Consider the following 27,352-nt stretch of genomic DNA (forward strand, 5'->3'; position numbering starts at 1 on the left):
TCATTTGTGATGTTCAAGTCGAAATACACGTGTTCAAATGGCTGTCGGTTGGCCCAACTAAAAAACCGAGTTCGTTAGTAAGGCCGAGGTCGTGGCCCAACCAGCGAATCGCGACTGTACTTCGAATACAATGGATAAATTTCACATGAGACAAACACAGTAACAATAAACAAATCATCATCAATTCGCCATCATCATCATCATTTCATTCCATTCTCGCAAATGTTGCTTGTAAATATAAATATTAGTGTTAGGTCTCCTGTCATTTGACCTTTTTATAAAATTACTTATAGGACGCCAGGGGGGTGATGGCGAAAGAACTCAAATGTGGCAACTTCCAGAGCTTCCACGCACTCTAACTCTGAAAGCTTCAAAATTGCGTGAAATAAGCCATTTTATGAGACAGATTCGAACAGCTGATCGAAATTTTGAGTGGACGGCTCGGTCTTTGTTTTGGTAAATTTGCAAGTAAACCATCATCATTTCGTCATCATCATCATCATTTCATTTCATTTTCGCAAATGTTCCTTGTAAAATGTAAATATTAGTGTTTGGTCTCCTGTCATTTGAGCTTTTTATAAAATGGCTTATAAGCCATTTTATGAGACAGATTAGAACAGCTGATCGAAATTTTGAGTGGACGGCTCGGTCTTTGTTTTGGTAAATTTGCATGTAAACCATCATCATTTCGTCATCATCATCATCATTTCATTTCATTTTCGCAAATGTTCCTTGTAAAATGTAAACATTAGTATTTGATCTCCTGTCATTTGAGCTTTCTATAAAATGGCTTATTAGACCCATTTCCGTTAGTAAGGGGTCAGTCGCATATTTGGGTCTAGCGATGAAATAAATTTTAAAAAGAAATAAAAAAATAGAATGATAGATACTATTGTTCATTTAGACCAAAACTGTTTGTATGACACTGATGAACTGGCAGCAAGGCCACTTTCGACGAGATTCCCACAGAAAAAAAATAAAATAAATATGCAGCACTGCACGGTATTATCTGTCACAAAATCATTCTTGTTTTGTCGCTGGCACCAAATTGAAGTTCGGAAGTTGATTTCCACACTTCCTATCGCTCTTCCGACAATGTGTTGGTAGCAAACTCAAATTTTGTTTTGACGTTCATCACTCACAAAAAACTTCGCATTATATTCATGAGTTTACACATGGATTTTTGCAATGGGGGTTGCCAAATGCATTCCATATTTTCGACACATATATTTCATGCGCCCGCATGCATTACATGAGCGTTCATACATACTTATCCATGTGGGTCATCGTATCCATGTGTGAATTTGTATGCAATTAAGTATGTGCCGACGCATGATATGCATATTTAAAAATACATGGATTTTTGCCATAAAGTATGTGTCGATTTTCCTGAGTGATGATGTCGGAAGTAAAACGTCGGAAGTCGGAATTCAATTTAGTACTGACGACACAATATATTTTAATCATTTTTATAAATAAAATGATGATTGCATTAAAATTAACCCAATTTACACAGTACCCGGAATAGCGTGTACTTGTTTTTCTTTTGACATCTCACCTCAGCTTTTGACGGCTATTCTCACAACTCACCAACTCATTCATTTGAACGTGAGAATCTCAATCGAAACGATTGGAGCTAAATAATCCAAATATTGATTTTTAAACACAGTTTTATTTATATTGTCCTGTTCTTGGCAAATCAGTATATAATGAGTAGCAACTATTATTTCGCTATTGTTGGTCACAGTGATAATCCCATTTTTGAAATGGAATTCGTGAATGCTAATAAGGAGGTCAAGGTAAGTAAATAGACGAATCCAAGTAAAAAACCCTGATTAATCCACCTTGCGGTGATGATGCTTTTCTCGCTCGTTCAAAAGGGTTGACAAACATATAGACGAATCCAAGTAAAAATAAGAAGAAGACACACGACGGTGTTAACTTTGACAGATCCTACAGCGCAGCATAGGAAGTTCATTTTAAAATGCTTTTAATAAATTCTAGACAAATTGTAATTAAAATCTGATTGATGTACGATACAGAAAAAGTTCTGAATTATATATTTAGAAGCTTATCTCAATTTTTTGTATATTTTCCAAAAATGTATCTATTATACAGTTCGGAACTTTTTCCGTACCATACATCAATCAGATTTTAATTACATTTTGTCTATAATTTCTTGTTATTCTTGTTATTCTTGTTATACTCAACGTATCCCCGGGCCGTGGCCAATCTACGTTGTATGACATTAGGCAATACGTTTACACTGCTGGCCTCAATTTTCAACGTGACGATTAATTTATATAACTCATGAAATCAATGTGAACTCGACTCGTGGAAAACTTATTCCAGGTTATCCGAGGCTTGTGATAGACCCTTTATCACAACGGACCTTTCCATCCACTGACTGGTAGGCTCGAGCGTCCCGTCCTCTGCTTCAGACCCATAAAAGGGTCCGAAACAGTTCAGTTTCAGGGTAGTAAATTTGTGAGAGAATAGAAGATAGAGGAGGAGAATGTGGAGCGGCTTGTTGACCGCTTCCGGCTCTAGCGACTGCTATGGAACCTATTTATTATTTATTTTAATTGTTTGTTGAGATAGAAACGGTTGTGTTTATGTACATGATAGATGTTCAGACAATTCGGGATCGCTACGATAGAGTTTGTTATAGCTTAGAAACTTTTCAGATGATTTATACTTATGGTAGAAGGAAAATTATTGAAATCCGTTTTCTGATGATTGTTGAAGAAGCTATGTAGATTGATATGATAGAGGTACGTGCAGTTTGGGATTAGCATCACGTTGGTTTAAGTTTGGAAACATAAAATAGAAAAGGAGGGAGCAGGAGGGGTGGGGGAACAAATACCTAACCATTTGACGTAGAAAGATTAAAATAATTAAACTGAATTAGAATTAATCAATTAAATTTTACACTTTTGATCGAACTTGAGTTAAAAATGTGTTCCAAGCGTGCCCACCGAATTAAGTATATTACGAGTACTGATAACCTATGCTACTAAATAAAGCTCGTGATTAAAAAATGGAGGTTGGCTCATCAAAATATAATATTATTCTAGATATTCTCTTAAGTATGAAAACTGAATCCTAACTATCCCGAAACTGCTTTCACCATGCTGCCGCCCAGAGCACAGTCGCCTCTGCCACTCATAGGCAATGTCCCTCCCACCGCCTTGACAGCCTTAAGAAGTATCTACCAAAATATTTGAAAACTAGAATGAATTATGACCATGTCCCGCCATTACATAAAATGATTTGTTCAAGCAAAGGCGTCATAGATGCGGGAACGACATCGCCATAAACGACACGGGACAACCATGCCCCACACGACAGTGCAACAATGCACCGAATCTGGGACCTCCTAAACTTTTCTATGCAACGCAGAGTTTTACCCTCTCTTGCGTTATGTGATGTTGAAAATAAGCTCCTAATCATTTGATGGCAAAAATAAAAATAATCAAACAAAATTAAAATATTCTAGCTAAATTTTACTATTTTGGTCGAGCATGGGTCAGCCGCCTGACACCCGCGTTGAAAAATATGTTCCATGCATGCCCCCACATACAATAATAACGCGTGCTAATCACTAATGATACTAAAAGATTTAAATGAAATTAGGTATTGTTCCCGCTTATCATTTTAGCTCCGCCAGAAGAACTTGGCCGATACCCACTGCACTTTTCTTTCCCTTAGCACAAACAATTAACCATCATTTGTGATATTTAAACGGAATATTATTCTGAAAAGGCAGACAATCAATGCAGTTAGATTGCCAGGTAATACGTGCACATCGTAGCACTGGTGATGCATCACAATCGTATATATACAGGAGTATATGCACTATATGATGACATTGACCGGAAGATTAGATAAGCATTTCCCCCCTACATTTTGTCTATAATTTATAAGCATTTTAAAATGATCTTCCTATGCTGTGCTGTAGGATCTGTCAAAGTTAACACCGTCGTGCGTCTTCTTCTTATTTTTACTTGGATTCGTCTATTAGAAAAGTTTAATGTAACACTAATACCTGGGACGGGACTTGCAAAGAGGAAAAATGTAACTTCATCTGCAACCAGCAAGCGCTGTCACGAATTGTCAGATGCAACCAGCACCTTTTTGTGTAAAAGTATTGGTATCCCTCAAAAAGTATTCCGAATGATTTTGTTTTACGAGTACTTTTCACTTTGAAAAGTATTCTAGAAAAGCCGGACAACTTAATATTGAACTGTTATGAATACGTGTTTTATTTCCGATAGGAAAATCTTTAAAAAATAAGTTTACAAATCCGTAAATCACAAACACTTTTATTGTGCTAAGAAAGATTCTACCAGGATTTAGGTGAAACACTCAAGAAACAGTTGAGAATCGATGATCAACTGTGATGAAAAGAAAGAACAAGTGTCAAAACAAGGAAAAAGCAGGAAAAAGAAGCCGTCTTTGCAGGTCTCGTCTCAGACTAATACTAAGCTGAGACGAGACCTGCAGGCTAAATCTGATTCAAAAATTCAGACATTCTTCTGATCCATCTAAATCTAGAGACACACCTGTGGTACTTGTACCATGGTACAAGAGGACAAGAAAATTATTCCAAGACTATCTTTGATAAAGACAATAATTGGTATGGTATTCATTTCAAGATTCTTGTACCATGGTACTTATACCACCATAGTGTGTCATTAGTATAAATAGGGCTTATCCAGCTTTCCACGATCGCCATAATGGCGGATGCTATAAAAAAATTGACATTAACTGCTTCCCGACACTGAACTGAAATTTTCGACTCAGCATGCAATGATGTTCTCGTCGCCAACGACAACCTTATACTTGTTATTTTTCTATAAACAAGAAAATATACACATGTATCGATTTCATATTCATAATGTTTCTATTTTTAATCATTAAACATTCTATTCCAGATATTGTGAAACTACTCTAATAATTATCGTGCAGAAACCCTGATCTGGCGTGACAAAGTTGTATGGCGGTGACATCTTCTCGCTCATATCTAAAGGACCAAAAGTTTCCTGGGATAATGTATGACATTTCTGTAACAAATAGCGGTACCATCCGCTAATTTGCCGTTGAAGTGAAGAATGCTAAAGATGATGTTCATTCCTTCTGCCTGGCGGAATAAGCAGAGTGATGCCAGCCACATGCTTGTTAGAGTATAATAAGAGAAATTTAATACATTATGGAGTTATTTGAAAACAAATTTGTTTCTGAAATCTGCATCAGGAATAACCCTATCTGTTATTTGAAAAAAGCTTGTTCGGCGTGTTCGGCATTCATTTTTGCATAGTTTATCAGTGTGTATCTGTCGATACCTCGGAATTGATTTTGAATATTCAAACACACTGCGTACCGCCGTACTTGAAATACTTCATACTCTAAGAACTCCATAATATTTCGTCCCAGGTCTTAACTACACCGAATATTCTATTGATACTGTTGTGAATAACACATTGTAAAAACAAAACTAGTACATAAAGAAGTACTATGTGTAATCACTGTAATCATGACGAATAATGTATCATGTTCAATTATCAAAAGTATTCATTCGTCTCGTAGTTTCTTCGTTGGTCGCAGAAAACGAGAGTAAAGCAAATTCCGGTAAATTGTCCTTTAAAAATACACATGTTGAAGATACTTCCCAGCTTAAAATGCCGTATTGGGAATTTGTATGGAATTCGTCTTTGGGGGAAGGCCCGGAAAATGTAGTGTTGAGAACAATCATGAAAACATAGAGCTAGATTGAAGTTATTGCAGGGTCTTGGGAAAAAAAACTTTGATATTATGTTTAACCGCTAGAGTCAGTTGAGTGGGCCCATATTTAAGGACACGATATGTGGTTGAGAGCTGTGCACAGTGAGTATAACAGCCTAAAAATAACAGGGGTCATAGGAAAATCCTGAACTATCTGTTGGAATTCCAGTTCAGGAAACTTCATGTTCGAATATTTAGTAATTTGGTATCAATCATATGTTCTGACATCAATCATATAGTTTTGGTATCAATAATGTCTGAAATGAAAGAGTAATTAGTAAATTTTAGAATGACTTTAATTGACGGTTTTAAATCTTGCGCAAATATCCTTGTTGTTTGAAAAATAAACAACTCAATGGATGTCGTTGGTAACGGGGATACCAATGTTTGCTCTGATGAAAATTACAGTTCAGTGTCGGGAAACAGTTCTTGTCAAACTTTTTATAGCATCCGCCATTATGGTGAGCGTGGAAAGCTGGATAGACGATTGCACGAGCCAAAAACTCCATATAAAAAATATAAACATTGCCCTCATGAAACTTCACTCGCCATTTGAACACGGGTAAAAAATTTTTGTCAATGACGTCATGATGCAATGGTTCATTTTTCACATTGTTTTATAGAAGCCATGGAAGCCCTTACTTTGTACCGTTCAATGCACAAAAACTATCCTTAAAAACCCAACTTTATTCACCGAGTAGTGATACTGCCTTTCTCGCATTTAGCCAAGACACCAACCTTATATGGTGAATATGGTTCGATGTACCATTTTCTTTATAACTTTTAAACGCAACGGTCGATCGTTTTAAAATTCAATAGTGATCAACTAGGCTTTGCCTCCTGTCGAATGAAACTTGTTGCGAGGAAATCGGTTAAGGATTACTATATGAAAAATTGTCTAACGTTTTTCTTAGCTTTTGTGCACACACATACACACACACATACATACACACATACATACACACGGACAGACAGACATTTGTTCAGCTCGTCGAGCTGAGTCGAATGGTATATTACACTATGGGTCTCCGAAGCTTCTATAAAAAGTTCATTTTCGTAGTGAAATGATAGCCTTTCGGTACAACTTTGTTGTACGAGAAAGGCAAAAACCCAAATTCATCCCCCAGTGGTGATGATGCCTTTCTCGATTCAATATGTTGAGCTCGAATTAATGTAAATGCAGTGCAAATTAGTGCTGTCCAATGAGAGCTTGAAGTAGCTCGAAGTTTCTGCCTGTCCTGCTCATGCCCATTTGTTGACAAAAAAGAACGAGCAGGACGGGAACAACTTCGAGCTGCTCATTGGACAGCACTATTGCCTACATGTCGGCGGTTAAAAGATTTGATGCAATAAGGCAAAGACAAAGGTGCTGTTTGAAAGACATGGCGCCACAACATTTAAAGTAAAATAAACTTCCTTGTATGAACAAATCATCCGTTCTCATCAACTACGCATCGCATCAATATAAGAGCTAGGTCGTAGTATTATTTTTGTATATACGGCTTGTTTTACAATTCTAGCTGTTTATACTAATGACACACTGGTGGTATAAGTACCATGGTACAAGAATCTTGAAAAGAGTACCGTTTCGATTATTGTCTTTATCAAAGATAGTTTTGGAATAATTTTCTTGTCCTTTTGTATCATGGTAAAAGTACCACAGGTGTGTCCTTAGTATTACTTTAAATTTCTTCAGGATTGTTATCCACCTCGTTTGTGTTGAAGGAACATTGAAAACTTACGATATCAAACAGCAGATGTCACTAGTGTATATCTGGGTGCTGCGGATAGAGCCGCTTTTGTGCTCTCAAGCGAGCAGCGGGATATTTTGAAATCAATTCCATAAGCAAAATTATTTTGCAGTTACTTTGCTGTCAAACATTTCCCGCTCTTCGAATTTCTCTTATCATGCTGCGTTAAGGCGCACAAATGCGCGAGACTCATGACTTTACATGACTACATGACTTTACGATGGTTTACATACATTCCTGCTCCAATCAGCTGCTACTTACTTATTTATGGATCTTGTACACCTCCGGTGGTGCAAAGGGCTGACTTGAAAGATCTCCATCCTGAGCGTTGCCCGGCTATCGCTTTAACCTGTTGCCAGGTTCGATTTCGGTCGACTTCTTTTATTTCTTTATTGAGGCTTCGCCGCCATGAGCCTCTGGGTCTGGCTCTGCTGCGATGTCCCGCTGGGTTCCAGTCTAATGCTTGTTTACAGATTTCGTTTCCGCCCCTACGTAGAGTGTGGCCGACCCAGCCCCACTTCCGATCCCCAATTTCTGTTGCTATCGGCCTCTGGTGACAACGACGATGGAGCTCGTTGTTTGAGATCCAGTTGTGAGGCCACCAGGCCCGAATTATATACCGCAGGCATCTGTTAATGAACACCTGCAGCCGTTGAGTGTTCTCCACTGATACACACCATGTTTCGCTAGCGTATAACAGCACAGATTTCACGTTAGAGTTGAAAATTCGTATTTTGCGTGCGTTCACTTATCTGCCTGTTTTCCAGATATTTCTTAAACTCGCAAAGGCAGCCCTTGCTTTCTTGATCCGTGCGCCTATGTCGATCTTGGTACCGCCGTCTGACGCCATTTGGCTACCAAGATATTGGAAGCTTTCAACATTCTCCACTGATTGCCCGGCTACTGTGAAACTGGAAGGCGTCACCGTGTTTACATCCAACGATTTGGTTTTGTTGACGTTGATGACTAAACCTGCCGAGGAGGAGCGCTCGGCAAGGTCGTTGAGCTTACTCTGCATATCAGAGCGCCGTTGCGCAAGGAGTGCAACGTCATCCGCCAATTCGAAGTTGTTTAGGTGCACCATGGTTATAGTCTGCCATAACAGTCCGCGGTTTGGTTCACGGTCAATCGCATCTACCAGAATCTCGTCGATTACGATGAGGAACAGTAACGGTGATAGAATACTTCCTTGCCTCACACCAGCTACGATCCGGATAGGGTCGGACAGGACCCCATTGTGCAGCACTCTACACGAAAAGGCCTCGTACTGTGCTTCGATGAGGCCGATGATTTTCTCAGGAACCTCCTTGCGTCTCAGGGCGCCCCACATATTCTCGTGATTGAGACGGTCGAAAGCTTTTTCGTAGTCAATCAAAAACCAAGTAAAGGGACTCTTGGAATTCGTTGACCTGCTCCAGAATGATGCGGAGCGTAACAATATGGTCCACACAGGATCTTCCGGCACGGAATCCGGCTTGCTGCCGCCGGAGAGTCGCATCGATCTTCTCCTGAATCCGGGCTAGCATAATTTTGCATAGAACTTTGAGAACGGTACACAGCAACATAATGCCTCGCCAGTTATCGCATACAGTCAGGTCACCCTTTTTGGGAACCTTCACTGATACCTTGCATCCAGTCGACCGGGAAAGTTGCGGTGTCCCAGATATTACGAAATAAACGATGCAGTAGTTGAGGGGCCCTCCTTAGCCGTGCGGTAAGACACGCGGCTACAAAGCAAGACCATGCTGAGGGTGGCTGGGTTCGATTCCCGGTGCCGGTCTAGACAATTTTCGGATTGTAAATTGTCTCGACTTCCCTGGGCATAAAAGTATCATCGTGTTAGCCTCATGATATACGAATGCAAAAATGGTAACTTGGCTAAGAAACCTCGCAGTTAATAACTGTGGAAGTGCTCAATGAACACTAAGCTGCGAGGCGGCTCTGTCCCAGTGTGGGGATATAATGCCAATAAGAAGAAGAAGAAGAAGTTGAGCGGATGTCATGAGGTCAGCTTTGAGCATCTCGGCTGATATGCGGTCGACCCCTGGAGCTTTATTCGATTTCATGTTTTGGATCGCTGTTTGAATCTCTAGCAGTGATGGAGCTTCGGTATTGACGCGTGTTATACGTCGGATCCTAGGCAGATCATGCCGAGGTGGTGATGGCCTGGCTGGCACTTGAAAAAGTTGTTCGAAGTGCTCGAGCCAGCGTTTCAGCTGGTCAGTTGGGTCGGTCAATAATTGATCATTCACGTCTTTCACAGGCATCGTTCCATTCATCTTCGCCCCGCTTAAGCGTCGTGAGATATCGTAGAGAAGGCGAAGGTCCCCGGTTGCGGCGGCTCTCTCTCCTTCGTCGGCCAGAGAGTCTGCCCACGCTCGCTTGTCCCGTCGACATGAGCGTTTTACTCCTCTATCTTCCTCCAGGTCTCATCGGTGATCCATTGTTTTCTCTGGGTGCGTAGTTCGCCCAGATTGTTCTCGCTGGTGGCGATGAAGGCATTCTTGATGACGGTCCGTTGGTCTTCCAGCTGCTGAATCTCATGAAATCTCTTAACGAGTGCATTTTAGTTACATTCCTACTCATTTTCCACTCGAAATATAATGTGATTATATTTGTTAAAAAGAATGCAAAACTCAAACAAAGTTTATTTTTATTTTTTTCCCATATAATAACAATACTTATCAATATTAGATCTAAAACGAACATAACCACAATCTTCAATGTTTGGCTCCGGCACAATAGAAATCGATTCTATCCGCACCACCCAGGTGTATATGCAAAATTTCATTGATACAAACACGCAGCAACACCACCTGTCGCCTGATAATGGAAATATTGCAATTATACCATTAGGTGTGGTAGCCGTTGTTAAAATGTTTTGTAAGGGCTTCAAGCGGAATTTTTGCTAGAATGCAACTGACGACGTCCTATTCTAGCACGTTGCTTGAAAACTCAATGGGTTGCTTGATTTATTGAAACACAAAAACAATAGTGTCCAACTAGGAAATTTGATCCGTCGAATGAAACCAGCTGCACTCGAATCGGTCAAGTCATTCTATATGAAACGCATGGGCGAAACACATACACACACAGACAGACATGTGCTCAGTTTTTCGAGCGGAGTCGATTGGTATATAAAACTATGGGTCTCCGTGCCTTAGAATTTTATGCAGGCATTTGAAAATGGCCGCTGTATACTTTGCCATGAACGATTTTGTTGTTTCTCACCATCGCATGTCTTCTTCTTTTTATCCCTTGGATTTGTCAACAGAGAATTATAAAAAAAAATATAAAAGTTTGTTTAGTGCAATGTGACTTGGTTTGAGGTCAAAATACGTATCTGTTAAATTACAAAGTGGTAAAATTAAATGGAATAGTGCTACCTCTTCTCGTCAGGTTAGTTTATTAGCTCTATGTTATAAAATGTTATTGAGATCTACAAGCATATATTTGAATTTTTTTGTGTTCGTTTCCGCATAATTTACAAACATCTGCATAAATTTAATCAATTCAAGTCATCCAGATTTTCTCTCAAACAGAAAAATCATAACTTATTATAATGTTTTCTTCCACTGTGCGATAGATCCGATCAATGTGAAATCCAATGGTTAAGAAGGACATAAGTTAAGAAGAATGTCCAATGCTTGCTTATTAATTTACTATTTAAACTCTTTCAAAGTATCACAACCGACGTGTCACATCCACTCTCTGATTGTCCACCACTTTTTAACGGTCATTCGCTTTTTCGGGCGATCGATCCTGTCAAATAAGCTGAGACACAACTCCGCTGCAATGTTGGTGGCAGAGCTACGAAAACCTCGCGAGTCATTATGCCGGCGGCGCTAGTGTTCGGTGATTTTTCATCATGGCGTCGTGAGCAGCAAACTTTAATTATTTTCTATGGGGTGACACGTCGGGTCGTCGGTGGTACCACATCATAGTCGAACAGAGACGTTAAAAATCATTAGTTCAGAACTTTGTTAAAATACCCAATGTGCTTAAATTTGATAAAACGAAAGAGTTAGTTCGACATCTTTCTTCTTCTTTATCTCTCTTTTTCTCCTTCTTTATCTCTCTATTTCTCCTTCTTTATCTCTCTCTATTTCTCCTTCTGTATATCTCTCTTTCTCCTTATTCATCTCTCTCTTTCTTCTTCTCTATCTTTCTTTTTCTCCTTCTTTATCTCTCTATTTCTCCTTTATCTATCTCTTACTCCTTCTTTATGTCTGTCTTCCTCCTTTCTTTTCTCTCTCTTTCACTTCCTTTATCTCTCTTTTTCTCCTTCTTTATCTCTCTTTCTCCTTCTTTATCTCTCTCTTTAACCTTCTTTATCTCTCTCTTTCTCCTTCTTTATGTCTCTTTTTCTCCTTCTTTATCCACGCAGAAAAAACTACGTTACAAAGCAATCATAAATTCAGTTTGTTCTGGAATCAAAAATAAATATGTTTGGATCAAACATATTGTTGCATTTGAAGCGAACGAAAACTTTTTTTGAATCAAATTCAAATGTGCGTTTTAAATTGTTTCAACCAGCTAAATGTTTGAAGCAAACATGGATATTATTGCTTTGGTTCTACCACTCATAATATTTTCTTATCAAATCCACCAATTTTCATATTCTGGTAGCATTTGACTACCAGATCTCACAATTCCAAATGTTCATATTTCATTTACTTACCTTTCTGTACCTGAGAAACATCCTTATCATCAATTTGGAAGCAAGAAAACATATGATTTCTACGTGATTCCACTCTTGCTTCTGCTCCTCTCCTGCTGGCTTCCGATCGGATCTGATCCGAACTCGAGTTTTTGTTTACTTTTGCAAGAGCGAGCGAGGGGCTACCCACTAGTGTATGTATAAAACAAACAGGGATTTAATTTGGTTTAAAAAATAAATTATCTGGGAGTTGACGACTGAAGTTTTGCTCTTAAGATTGAATTTCTTTCGGCGATAGCAGTCTTAATAAGTAGCAAATACTTTGTTGCTCCTACATCCGAAACGTGGGATGTAGGAGCAACAAAGTATTTGCTACTTATTAAGACTGCTATCGCCGAAAGAAATTCAATCTTAATTTAAAAATAAATATGTTTGATTCAAACATATTATCATTTTGGAAATAAACATGTATATTTTTGAAGCAAATGGATGAAATTTGTATCCGTGTCTCTCTCTCTTTCTCCTTCTTTATTTCTCTTCTCATTTATTATCTCTCTCTTTCTCCTTCTTCTTCTTTGTCTCTCTCCTCCTCCTTATTTATCTCTCTCTTTCTCTTTCTTTATCTTTCTCTTTTTCTTACTTTATGTCTCTCTCTCTCGTTCTTTATCTCTCCCTTTCTCATTTTTTATTTCTCTCTTTCTCCTTCTTTATCTCTCTCTTTCTCCTTCTTTACCTTTCTCCTTATTTATCTCTCTTTCTCCTTCTTTATCTCTTACTTCTCCTTTTTTATTTATCTTAGGCCTGGTAGCGGGTCACTTTTTAGAGACTTGGTCACTTTTTTCGGGCAAGTCACTAAAAAGTCTCTTTTTTCGACCTCAAGTCACTAAAGTCACTTTTTCTCGCAAAAAGTCACTATTTTCAACTATTTTGAAACTATTTATTTAAAAAAATTAAATAAAGCTTTATGTATCCATCGGATGATGCTTTGATCATGGCGGAAATGAAATTACGGATCTTGGAAAAATGATCGCTCAGAAACTTCGATAGTCTTTTAACTCGCTGCTTTTATTGGCATTTCACCAGTAGCCAACTAAATGTGTTTTATGTCACAATTTATAAATTGGTATACTGTCATGCAAGCAGGAGACCTGCCGATTCCAATTTTGTTTTAAAGCTTAAACTTTATACAGTAGGGGGAAGGTGGGAAGACTTGATTCCTTGGGAGACTTAATTCTCCACTATTTTACCGAGAGCTATATTGCCGTGAATTTCATATCTGTCCCATCTTTGCTTGGTTTAGTATTGTTATAGCGTATTTTTATTATAGATTCTCTAGACAAATGATCGTTATGTGGCGAGCTATTTTTTGATTGACAACCTTATTTACTCGATTATTTACTGTTTTTAAGTGGCCACTCAAAATTTGAACAACTCCTAATAATGACAAAATGCCATAATTTTTTTCACAGCACAAAGCCGTAAATATGCTAAATGATCTTCACTGATAAAAATGCCAACATACCACCACATTTTCCGGATAATTGGATTTTGATTTGTTGCCACACTATGAGGAGACTTGATCCTTGAGAAGTTTGGCAAAAACAATGCAAGAAAATATAAATTGTTCTCAAGCAGTTTTTTGCCTTTCTCGTACAACAAAGTTGTACCGAAAGGCTATCATTTCACTACGAAAACGAACTTTTGATAAAAGCCTCGGAGACCCATAGTGTTATATACCAATCGACTCAGCTCGACATACTGAGCACATGTCTGTCTGTCCGTGTGTATGTATGTGTGTATGTGTGTGTGTATGTGTGTGCACAAAAGCTAAGAAAAACATTAGACAACTTTTCTTATAGTAATCCTCAACCGATTTCCTCGCAACAAGTTTCATTCGACAGGGGGCAAAGCCTAGTAGATCACTATTGAATTTGATAACGATCGACCGTTGCGTTTAAAAGTTATAAAGAAAATGGTACATCGAACCATATTAGCACCATATAAGATTGGTGTCTTGGCTAAATGCGAGAAAGGCAGTATCACCACTCTGTGAATTAAGTTGGGTTTTTTTTTGAAGATGTGACAGGTTTAATGAAGTGTTTGCTCTAAAAAAATTAAATAATTAATATTGAGCGTCTTAGGGGAAAATGTTACAAGGCTAAAAAGTTTCAAACTTCCATTTACTTCCACTAATGTATCATCAGATACGTATTTCGTTTTCTACTTGAAAACTTCTTCAGTGTTTTGTTATCGACTCGATAACAAAACACTGAAGAAGTTTTCAAGTAGAAAACGAAATACGTATCTGATGATACATTAGTGATAGTGGAAGTAAATGGAAGTTTGAAATTTTTTAACCTTATGAAAAAATATTTTTTGATTAGGTATCAAAGAGAGAGAATCAAGGCTTCCCAATTTTGAAGATTGCATGCGCTATCGAATTCCATAGCAAAAATCCTTCATGAATACGCACAGCAAGTTGGAAAATCTGCGTATTTTGGAGGAAAAATATTTAAAAGTTCAGAGAGCATGATCCGGAGCAGATCGTGCGTTCAATGCCAGGCTCGTTGTACCTGAATCTTCATAATTTTTGTTTCGTTTTCTACCAAAACGATCCGTACTGTTGTTATTTTTGCACATAAAATTCCAATAACTTCCGTGGCACATATGACAAATTGTAAAGTTCTCTGCATCTTTCTTAAGTAGGTGTTCAGCTAATCCAATGAGCGTAGTTTTCATTCATTCTCACAAGAAGAAAATGCTCATTCACGCAGATTTTTGCCTAGAAATCATTTCTCGGAAAAGAAAAACAGGTCTTATAACCTGTCATAAGACGAGTTTATACAATCCCATTGAATTCCACCACTTAATTGTATCTTGACAGATACGTATTTCGACCTCAACAGTAAGGCCGTCTTCAGTGTCTCGTACTTGACACGACTACACTGAAGACGGCCTTACTGTTGAGGTCGAAATACGTATTTGTCAAGATACAATTAAGTGGTGGAATTCAATGGGATTGTATAAACTCGTCTTATGACAGGTGAAAACATTCCACTAAAAAGCTCAAAATAATTTTCTTATCAGGTCTTATAAGTAATAACCATGTTTCGCTCATCTCCAGTTGCGTGAAAATTTGATCTACTCGCAAGACTACTCTTTGAGTAGTCCTGCTTTTGATTGATATTTAGTAAAATTTCCTTGGGAATAAAAGAGAGGGTAATAAAATTTTACTTAGTCACTGAGTAGGTAAAAGTTAGCGTGTACGATTTTCGTTTCTCTTCTGAGTTCGTTCTAAAGCACCCCAGACGACGGAAAATGTTTGACAAACTCTTGATTATTGATGTGAGTGCCACTGATTTGCCGGCTAATCAGTGAAAATATTGAAGAAAAGTTTGATGAGAAAAGTATTTTCAATATATCTCTCGTCTGGGGTCTGCTTAAGAAAAAAGAGTTGAGTGAAAGATGTACACTGAGGATAATCCGCACATATTTATTGGCGAAAATCCATAAATTTTTATTTTAAGGTTTATATGTGCGCACATAACTATCCCCTATCCCAAAACGCACTTAAAACAAATTAGTGTAATATATATCATGAGCAGCTGCACATACATTTCATTAGCGCAATACGATTTTTATTAGCCAAACAAATGAATCACAAGTGTGAAGTTAGCTGATCACATTCTATTAGTGTACACATATGTATTACGTGCAGATTATTCTGAGTGTATACCGCCAAAAATTACAAAAATTACAATCTCATTCGACCCGAAAACGCTTGATTTCGTCTCATCGAACTTACAACTAAAACTGAAAGTCACTATTTGGTCACTTTTTCTGCATCTGAAAGTCACTATTTGGTCCCTTTTTTCGTCAGCTTTGGTCATTAAAGTCACTATTTTGACCTGCATGGGTCGCTACCAGCCCTGTTATCTCTTTTACCGTGTTTACTGCCTATGATCACATATAGGGGAACGGTTCGCCACTTCATCTCATAGCTCCTATTTCCATCCCATCAAAAACAAAGCAATGGAAAGGAATTTGGTTTGTTTGTTATTTTTGTGATTTTTTTCAGCAGTGAGGACGCATGTTGACAAAAAGAAGCGACGAATTTGGTGCCGTATTTCTTCGTTTAGCGATGAGATGGATATATGTACAGTGAGATGGAGATCGGAACATTTCCCCTAAGTCCCATATGAACAAAACACAAAACATCAAATAGAGAAACAAACATCAAGCCTACTTGTCCCATCTTGAAAATGACCGCAAATGAGTTCAGTTATAAAGTAAAAAAGGTCTCATATGCGATCATTTTTCATCTGGGACAAACTGGCTTGATATTTTTACGACTTTTCCTGAACAAACATTCCTATTTAACAGTTGCATTCGATAATACTATGATAAAAATGACAGTTAAAGGTGCTAACTCGAAAATGACGAAAATTTATATGGGACTGATATGCGATCATAGGCAGTTTATCTCTCTCTGTAACTGTAACAGCGAAAACTATCCACTAAAAGCTCTGAATAACTTTTATTTTAGAATGCAGGCCTGGTAGCGGGTCACTTTTTAGTGACTTGGTCACTTTTTTCGGGCAAGTCACTAAAAAGTCCCTTTTCGACCTCAAGTCACTGAAGTCACTTTTCTCGCAAAAAGTCACTATTTTCAACTATTTTGAAACTATTGACTAAGATTTTTTTTAAATAAAACTTTATGTACCCATCGGATGATGCTTTGATCATGGCGGAATAAAATTACGGATCTTAAAAAAGGATCGCGCTGAAACTTCGAAAGCCGTTTAACTCGCTACTTTTACTGGCATTTCACCAGTAGCTAACTGAAGGTGTTTCACGTCACAATTTATAAATTGGTATACAGTCATGCAAGCAGGAGTCCTGCCAATTCCGATTTTGTTTCAAAGCTCAAACTTTATACAGTAGGAGAAGGTGGGAAGATTTGATTCCTTGGGAGACTTGACCCCTTGGGAGTCAAGTCAAGTCTCCGCTGTTTTACCGAGAACTATAGCAGTATTGTTAGAGCGTACTTTTATTATAGATCCTCTAAATGATCGTTATGTGACGAATTATTTTTTGATTGACAACCTTATTTACTCTATTATTTACTGTGTTTGTCCCTCCTAAAGATGTTTTTTTAGTGACTATCAAAATTCGAACAACTTCCCCTAATATTGACAAAATGCTATCATTTTTTCACAGCACAAGCCGTCAAAATGCTAAATGATCTTCACTGATTAAAATGCCAACATTCCACCACAGTTTCTGGATAATTGGATTTTGAGTTGTTGTCACAATATGAGGAGACTTGATTCTTAGACTTGAGAAGTTTGGCAAACAAATTCAAGAAAATATAAATTTGTTCTCAAGCGGCTATTTTTTGTAGATTCGACAGATGTGAATACGTACAGCAAGTTGGGAAAACAGCGTATTTTGAAAAAAAATATTTAAATAGTTCAGAGAGCATAGTCCTGCAGTATAAGCAGGAGGTTGAGCGTTCAATCTCAGGCTCGTTGTACTGGATCTTCATAATTTTTGTTCCGTTTTCTACCCAAACGATCCATACTGTTGTTTTTTTTTTGCACTGAAAATTCCAATAACTTCCGTGGCACATATGATAAATCGTGCATCTTTCTTAAATATGTATTCAGCTAATCCAGTGAGCTTAATTTTCACTGATTCTCACGTGAAGGGAATGCTCCTTCACGCAGATTTTTGCCTATAAATCATTTTTCAGAAAAGAAAAGGTCTTATGAGTGATAACCATGTTTCGCTCACTTCCAGTGGTGTAAAAATTTGATTTCTCGGAAGACTACTCATAGTTTTGAATACTGTTTTTGACGTATATTTATCTGATATAATATTTTCGTGGGATTAAAAGGAAGGCCAATACAATTTTACTGAGTAGAGAGTAGATAAAAGTTAGCGTGTACGATTTTTATTTCTCTTCTGAGGCTGTGAACCATTTCATCGATTCGTTTAACTTTTAGTTAAAATTTGCCAGTTCGATGGTTATTTTCTCATCGAAGTTAAAAAATTTCCCCAAAGCCGACCCATTTGCGATTTGACAGATTGATAGTTATTTGGAACAAAATGGATTTGGCGCCAATTTTCTCGGGAACAAAGTTTAACCATCGAACTGTCAAGTCTAACCATGCTCCAGAGCAGGGTTATTTTTAACCACGGTGAAATAACCATCGAACTGTCAAATTTTAACTAAAAGTTGAACGAATCGGTGGAATGGTTCACAGTCTGAGTTCGTTCTAAGGCGAAAGAGTGGTGAGTGAAAGATGATTCTCATTCGACCCACAAACGCTTAATTTCGTCTCATCGAACTTGCAACTGAAACTGAAAGTCACTATTTGGTCACTTTTTCTGCAACTAAAGTCCCTATTTGGTCCCTTTTTCGTCAGTTTTGGTCACTAAAGTCACTTTTTTGAGCTGCATCGGTCGCTACCAGCCCTGAGAATGGTTTGTTATATATTTACGAAACATAACATTGGATAAACGATGGATTAATGGAGTTCGATAATTGGTGACGGGAAATGTCATGTTTTTTTTTTATATAAACATGTAGCCCTCAAAAGACCCTATAACTTTTTCTAAATCTGATGTTGGCGGCGTGCGAGCCGAATTAGTGTCAAATGAAATTAATGTCATGACATTCCGTGACATTTTTTTTAAATTTCACCTCCTTGGCTTAGACTCTGTATTTAGAACAATGATTTGTTCGACAAAGTTCTAGGATCTTTAAGGCATAAAAGTTTATAAAAAAATCCGAATTTTTAAGAACTTCTGAAAAAAGTTGTTAGCAAATTAGTAATTGCAATCCCACGACATTTTTTTGACATTTCCCGTCACTGTAATTGATAAACATTTTTTGAATTTCTCATACAAAAAATGTGATGAAAAGATGGGTGTGTGTTTAAAATGTTAATATATGCTGCATTTATCTTTGTTTTTACAGATTTTTTTTTTGTTTCTTTCAGAAAGAGGACCATAGACATCTGAATCAGTTCATAGCCCATGCTGCATTGGATTTGATTGACGAGCACAAATGGAAAACAAACAATACATATTTGAAATCGATAGATAAATTTAATCAATGGTTCGTATCAGGATTTGTAACGGCATCGCACCTTCGTTTCGTTATGGTGCATGATAATCGGAATGATGATGGCATTAAAAATTTCTTCAATGAAATGTACGAAACCTACATAAAACATCTAATGAATCCATTCTATACTTTAAATACTACCATTAAATCCAGCACATTTGAGAAAAAAGCTCAGATATACGGACGTAAATTTCTTGGTTCTTAAGTTTTGGTTTCCGTCTTGATTTTGTTTTGTAATAAAATACATAATGATAAGAAGGTTTCTAGATAAATAAAAAAAAAATTGTTATAGAAAATTTAATTATTATCAAATCCGATGAGCCCACAGCATCGCTTTATTCGTAGATAAACGATTGTACTTGACTTTTCATTTGACGATGCTAAGCTGTTATCGTGTCTTTCCTCCAACGATATTGTTAGAATAGAAAGCGATTAAAGTTATTATGTTCGTGTTGGGAAAGATGCTTCATGATCATTGTCTATAACCTCTTAGCACTAGGATACATTCGCTGAAAAAACTTACGCGAATACATTCGTTGTAACTAAATTTTAAGGTGACTCGGGGAGGCACTAAACACCGTGTTATTTTTCCTATCCTACCTCTCTTTCTAGCATTATCACCACGCAGCTTTGGAGCGGCGTATTTCGGTTTTCAGTTGTTTGATGTAACTGTAAATGTATCAGCATGTAGATTGCGAGTAAGTACGCACCGGTGATACACGATTTGATGATTGTTAGTGCTTCAGTGCACCTAGCTATAGGGGATAGAACACCACTGGGACATAACCGTGAACAGCTAAACATTGCGTGAATAGTGTCACAGAATAATACTTTGAAGGCGCTATAGTTACGGGCTGAAGAGTTCTGCGACATTTTGCGGGCAATACTCGTCCACTTTGAAACAGGGTAGCGTGTAGATCAATCGTGCTTATAAAATTGTGGAAAGTGATAGCTCAGTGAACAATAGTGTACTATCGTTCGGGCAATTAAACCCATTTTGTCTTGATGGGATGATACTGATCCTTGGCTATCCTCTCGATACGACCTTTTTACAATTTTTTTATTAATGACAGCCTTCTGATTGGCATGTTAGGAGACTGCCATTGCAGGCACCGATTTGGGTAAATCCTGCATCGAATTGTCATGGATCGCGTTTGCTCTTATAATCGATCGGGTTACAATTATAAAGGAGGACAAATCTCTCGGGCCTTGGCCCAAATTACCGAGGAGGGATTCCCTTCTCGGTTCGACAAAGACGCCGTCGTTTGCCGACTACGTCTGAAGGAAGCGCCTGTAGTCGAAAACTAGCTCCATAATCCGCCAATCCAGCCCGTTACCCACCGTCACGACGCCAGCCAGCTGTTCCGCCATCTTCCAGCAAGTTTCGTCGTGTTTCGTCAGGCATTGCTGACTCCAGCCACGCAGCGATGGCATCATACTAATTTTTTTGCTTGTAGTAAGGTTATACCTCTAGCTTTACATTGTTATGCAAATTTCGGCATAAAATCAACCAGGGCCAAAGTTATGGACCAAACAAAAAAGGGTGCCCACAACCGAACCTCCTCCCCTACACCAACCCACTTATATAGATCGTGAAAAACGAACCGATTTGTTAGTTTATTTTCATCTTTGAGCGCCTTTGATGTCCGCGCAGCCCCTCCGGTTGCCCGGTAGTGCGCCGACCATGTGACTAGCTCCGAGTCTCGAGGCACTGAGTTGTTGTTGAGTAAATCAGTTTCAATATCTCAGTCATTTTTCAACCGATTTGCTCAGGTTTTTCGCAAATCTCTTAGCAATCTCTTCTAGTTTCTGGGCATTATAAGATACTAGTTTATTTGTGGACGCAATAGCGCCCGTGGCAAGTGTTTTTAAATTTTCAAGAGTGATAAATTATTTTCTGCATTTAGAAAAATCAAAATTTTCAACGTCTGTTGCCTGTGATTTTTTTCATCAAATGCTGTGTCTGGTTGTCTAAGGTTGTCACTGGTTTTGTTTTCTGCATCTGATAAGTAAAAAAGAATTGAAGTGTCAAATATTTTATTTTTTTGTGAGAATTTCCCCGCGTGCTGCGTCTGGTTGGCTTGTCACCGGACAGACAAACAGGGCTATTTTATATATGATGATTGTGTCTAGGGGCAGGGCTGACAATAGTCATTCTCGTCGTATGAAGAAAGCGAAAAAAATTTAGTCTTCGTCATAACATTGCACGACGCAACACCTATTCGTTTTCGTCGCGCCGCATGCGTACCACGACGATAGTCGCGCAGCCAAAAGTTATGACGATTTTCGTCGTCACTTCTTCACACAATTGATTGCACGTCATTATAGACAGACTGGTTAAAAACATAATAGCGTCTCAAATAAACAAATAGTAGGAAATTTGGTAACATAAATGTATCGATAACATTCATAACGCTTTCATACGTTGCTTCAAATTCATTATTACAAATAATTAGTAAAAATCTTCGCATGGCAGCTGCCGCTTGAAGAATAACGGTATGAAGTCTTCGTTCTTCGATGTCGTCAGGACGAATTGGTTACACGACGAAAGCTAACGTCGTGCGCGTCATTGACGATGTGTGGAGTAGCAATGAAGACAATGCAACTCGTCGCTACTGTGGCATTTCGTGCTATTGTGTATCCGGAATAAATTTATACCGCTTTTTATACCGAAGTTGGATTTTTCTCCAGATACATGCAACTTTCCCAACTTCGGAAGTAGTGCGCTGGATTCCCCTAAAGATGCGCTAAACAACGCATCCATTAGTTTGACAAATAAAACTTCGGAAGAAAGTTCGGTTCGGAAGTCCGGACTTCCGAATTCTAAGTTGGTGCTACGCCGACAATATGAAGATGACGATTGTCAGCCCTGTCTAGGGGTGTTCAATTTTTTGCCAGAGTAGAGGGAGTAAAGCAACGGATTTAGAATAACGCAAGTGATATACTCATATTTTATTACCGAAATTGATGTTTACCCATATAGTGATGATTGAAACATTGACAAAACATATGAGGCATCGGAACATAGGCACATATTTTGACCTTCCCCCTATTATGCATACGGTGATAATTCGGTGCCTGATGAAACCGCCTTATACTATAAGGTGTATGAATTTAGCACGACTTCCATGATGTCCCCTGTCGCAGTATCAACCCAATGTTTTCCGAGTATTTGTCTTTCATTTGCATCTCAAATGCAGGCATGTGAGATGTTGTAGGTCCAACTTGTTTTTTACTTTTTTTTTGAAAAGATGTTCAATTTTGATACACATAGTTAAGTTTGCCATTTTAAGGTGTTTTTATGAGTTATTGCGAAAAAAGATTCGGCTGCCGGTGGGACTTGAACCCACACTATCCCATTAAGTACACGGACGTATGAACAATTATACAACAGCTGCCCTTGCGAGAAGTTGTTCCATAACCAGCTAATAACGATGGCATAACGTATCCATCAAATCTGCTTTGGCAACATTTCACACCTCTTCTCTCTACCCAACTATGTGTATCAGAATTGAACAACAGTCGGTTGCGTTTGAATAACAACATGACGAAAAATACGAAAAATTTTGCTATATAAACTTTATTTCTATCTGCTATAGAAGTCAAGATATGGATCGTTATTTATGAACGACCATAAAAAATCAGGTTCAATTTTTTGTTAAAAAACCCAAATTAATCCACCTAGCGGTGACGATGCCTTTCTCGATTAAATCAAGATATACTGAAGGTGGTAACTTCGTTTTTTCCAATTCCTAATTCCAAAAATGTTGGCAATTTTGTTTTCTGTAAAATAAGCATAATACATTATGTTATAATCAAGTTATGGCGATCGTGAAATTTTCTTTCATCCATTTTTGAGAGAGAAATTATTTCAAGTATTGTTATTTGTAACACATATTGATATAATTGTTAAGACTCCAAGACTTCTAGGGTTGAAAATGAAATGTACACGAACATTTTGAAAATTAAGCCAATAATTCTCAAGACCGACTAGAATATGACGTCAAATACATTTAAGATTATTCAACCAACGACACCCCCACCCCCCTTCGCCAAGGCCCCGATGCCATTTTTGAACGATTCCTAAATATAAATAGAAGACTAACAAAACCGCATACATAATATAGGGTAAAACGTCCTATCGTTGTGGTATACCCTAATGTTGCGGTAGTGTTAAAGTAGTCCATTCTGGATATAATACCATTGAAAACAATTGTGGGTACGCTAAAACTCTTCGAATTAACGAGTAGAACAGCTTTTGTTTGACAAAATTTCGTTCAAAATGATGAAAAATCAACATTTTTCGTTAAAAATTTGAATCCCTTGAGCCTATTATTGCGGTAGTGCTAAGGTCCTATTGTTGCGGTATCGCTCTCCATAAGAATTACATGCAATACCGCAACAATAGGACTGACCTTCAAAAATATCGCAACGATGGGCATTGTGATAAAAACAAAACAACATAGGTTCAGCACAATTCACGTAATATTTACGAAACTATAGTTAACGAGCTTCCTATTCAACTACTACAATATGGAATTCGACCAACAGGTAATTTTTGAAGAACTTTTATAATTAATTTCATTTTGAAACGGTGCTTAACCCCTCCATAATAGGTCGTTTTACCCTAATATGGAAATAAGGAGATGTATAAAACGAGAACTATATTCAAATTTGCCCTTGAAATCACCCAAACTTCCCCGTAACTCCACGCCACCCAAACCAAACAGCATGTTGAAGCATCAATGAAACCCATTCTTTTTCCCCTTCCAATGTATGACACAAAACAAACGCAAACACCACCATGGCCACGAGCGTACGAACCAGCGGTTAATCGTGTCGTTATCGAGTGCAATTTCTGTTGCCAACGATGAAACTTACAACTGTGTTGGTGCGAATGCTCCGATAAAGTATAATGGCAATAAACATCATCGAATCGGCTCTAAACTTAAAAGCGCGTACGTTGGTCATCGATTAGTTTTCGTGTTCAACACGTTCCACATTTGCAAGCTTAGAAAAGCTTTGCTCGTTGCGTTAGCGTTATCGATATTGCCGTAGCGAGGTTTCTAACTCATCGAGCGAACGTAATTTATATTATAGCATGGTAGCTGCTCAATGCTCGTAGTCCCGATTGTATGGGAAAAATGGAAAACTGCCTAAACCATTTTCCTTGTCAGCTGCGAACGCATTAATCAATCTTGATGAAATTAAATAGCATGTAATTAGAAGAGTGGCTCTGCGGAATGCAACTTGTTGCGATAAAATCAGTTAAGTCTAAGTACATGAAAATCGTGTGAGTTTTTGATGATGAAAAAGTGACCATACAGACACACAAACATACACACACACAGACATCATCTCGATTCATCAAACTGAGTCGAATGGTATAAGAAACTTTACTATCAGATGTTCCTGTAAAAAGTTCGTTTTCAGAGTGAAATGATAGCCTTTCGGTACAACTTTGTTGTACGAGAAAGGCAAAAATAAGCATTTTGACATTTTGACACCTTAACTGCACACATTTAGGGGCAAAATGGGGCAGAATTTTAATTAGGATATTGAAAATATAACTCATGCACTAAAGCTATCAGTACACTGTTTGTCATAATGACAAATATTTGTCAAGTCAGCCTGATATCCATGTCGATTTCTAATCGGTTTGGTAGATGTCCGGATCAACTTGACAAATATTTGTCATTATGACAAACAGTGGACTGAGGGCTTAATGGTTGCATTGCAACATATAAGTGACTTAGCTTGCCGTAAGTGCCGGATGGATATCTTTTTATTCTTCTTGTTGTCTTGTCTTCTCTTGTCTATATATAAAAATAAGCTTGTTATTCCTTTGAGGCATTATAACTCACGAACGGGTTAATCGATTTGCAAGATTTCCTCACCAATCAATTTGTCTCTGGCTCTTTTGTGTTTCTATATACAAAAAGTAAGTTAGTTCTAAGGAGAAAATTGAAAAATTGTGAAAATCTTCGGCGTCGCAGGAAAACTCATGAAATGATATTGTCTAGCAAAACCCAGAAAAATTGCTTACGTAATTAGTGTACGGCCCTATTCCGGGATATTCCGTAATATAAATAGGTAAAACAAGTACCTTCCAATTGTTTACATAAACTTATTTTTTTAATCATGATGTTTGAGGCGTCACTAACAGGGTGGCCACTGAATTTCAATTTCCGAATTCCCGTTTTTTTCCCGCTTTTCCCGATACATTTTTTCAACTTTTCCCGGTTTTTTTATTTACTTGAAAAAATAGGGTAAGAGATTTTGGACCTTAACTAGCCCTAGCAGCCCACATTTTCCACTTAGGTTACTGCAACTCGTATGTGACCAGATTTAACCAATTTTGCCTGACTTGTGCTGCTCGGGAGGTGTTTTACCTTTTGAACATACCGGAGTTCAGTTTTATAATTTGTAATAATAGCAATTAATAATTTGTAACGAACTTTTGAAATAGATACATCAAATTACCAACAACGTGTTATGCGAAATGCTTTAATCAACAGACACACTGAAATGGTGCACCTCGTATCCATGTAGTGGGCATTTAATCAATATGGTAATACCACATTAGCACCTTATTACAATGGTTGCGGTCAGTAGCGCCGGGAGTGGGTGGGACACGTAGGACATGTCCTACGCACGAATTTCCCTGGGTGGGACAGTCAAAGTATTGTCCTACCCATGATTTTTGGTAGAACATATGAAGTCATTAGCTGGCAAAAATCTGTGTGTTATTAAAAGGTAATTTCAAATATAATTATAGTCTTTAGAATAATCACAGAGGTTTCCAAAGGACGTTGAGCACTTTATAAGTGTTCAAGATGTCTAAAGCAAGGATCTTTCCGATCATTTTGTAATTTGGGTTCAATCATTTAGAAGTTTATCAATATTACCTCAATCCAGAAGCTGACTTTCAAAATGTGTAGTATGGTGAACTTTTTATCTGAAGATTTTTCTACAACTCTGCCTAACAAATCGTTGTTTGAATTTCACTAAAAACGGAGGTAATGTGCTAGTTGCAGTAAATTATACTAAATGATAACAAAATATCAAACAGTTACTGCAACTGGCGCTTTATGTACGTTATAAGTGGAATTCAATTAACGAACTATTAGACAGAGTTGAAGAAAAACCTTCGCACTAGAAGTTCAACATACTAAACATTTAGGAATTCAGCATCTGGAATGATTTATTGACAATCTGCTAAATGATCGAACCTAGATTACTAAATGATTGGAAATATCCTTGGTCTAAAAGTTTTCCAGAGGCAAAAAAAAAATGTTGAAGTCAGCAAATGGGATTAGGGTATCTGTTCCTATATCAATAACAATAAGGCAATGCTCATATGAAATGCATTGATTTCTCACCCAATAATCAAGAAACATGATAATAATTATGCTCACCTCACGTAATTTTTAATTGAAAACAATTAGGTAACTTTAAAAATGAAATTATCATCACATTATAGAAGTATTTAGTTAAACAACATCATTACCGCCATGTACATACGATGTGAGAAATTGTAATTAAATTGATTTTTTATTTGGCTTATCGACGGTTGAGATTAATATACGGGCTGTTATTAATATGGGAACAGATACCCTAATTAAAATTTTTTAAAGCGTTGGTAGATGAAGGGCGTTTAAATAAATTATTGAAAACCGAAGGAAAAAGGTTTTCCACAAACCTTAAAAGATTAATTGAAATCTGAGGAACCACAAACATCACAAAGTCACTTGGAATCTTGTCCGTAACGATTTTGTAAAAGTTCGCTTTGAATCGCTAAATCCATAACCAAGAATAAGCAATAATTGATTGAAACCAGTGAAGATTTATGTATTTAAATATGGATAAGATTTAAATTATCTGAGTATTCTGTCCGCAAAGATCTTTTTAAGTCCAGATTATTTCTAGAATCGATTATGTTGCTGCCGCATGCATAACTGTCTTATATTGATATGGATTTCATTTCAACATGGGACGGTAACATTTACGCTTTTGGCGGCA

General features: G+C 37.6%; 1 protein-coding gene across 1 annotated transcript; it reads left to right on the plus strand.

Moving 5' to 3' along the window:
* The first annotated feature begins 1,584 nt into the window (after positions 1-1,584).
* LOC134228103 (probable trafficking protein particle complex subunit 2) lies at positions 1,585-19,625 on the plus strand. Its single transcript, XM_062709888.1, has 2 exons — positions 1,585-1,799; positions 19,203-19,625. The coding sequence occupies exons 1-2, from the start codon at positions 1,710-1,712 to the stop codon at positions 19,533-19,535; spliced, it is 423 nt and encodes a 140-aa protein (XP_062565872.1). The 5' UTR covers positions 1,585-1,709; the 3' UTR covers positions 19,536-19,625.
* Positions 19,626-27,352: the final 7,727 nt, after the last annotated feature.

This window comes from Armigeres subalbatus, chromosome 3, assembly GCF_024139115.2.
Source record: "Armigeres subalbatus isolate Guangzhou_Male chromosome 3, GZ_Asu_2, whole genome shotgun sequence".
Taxonomy (NCBI): Eukaryota; Metazoa; Arthropoda; class Insecta; order Diptera; family Culicidae; genus Armigeres; species Armigeres subalbatus.

Coding starts and splice junctions, on each gene's coding strand:
- LOC134228103 (XM_062709888.1), top strand. CDS start 1,710: ATGAGTAGCAACTATTATTTCGCTATTGTTGGTCACAGTGATAATCCC. Junction 1,800..19,202: donor ATGCTAATAAGGAGGTCAAG/GTAAGTAAATAG, acceptor TGTTTCTTTCAG/AAAGAGGACCATAGACATCT.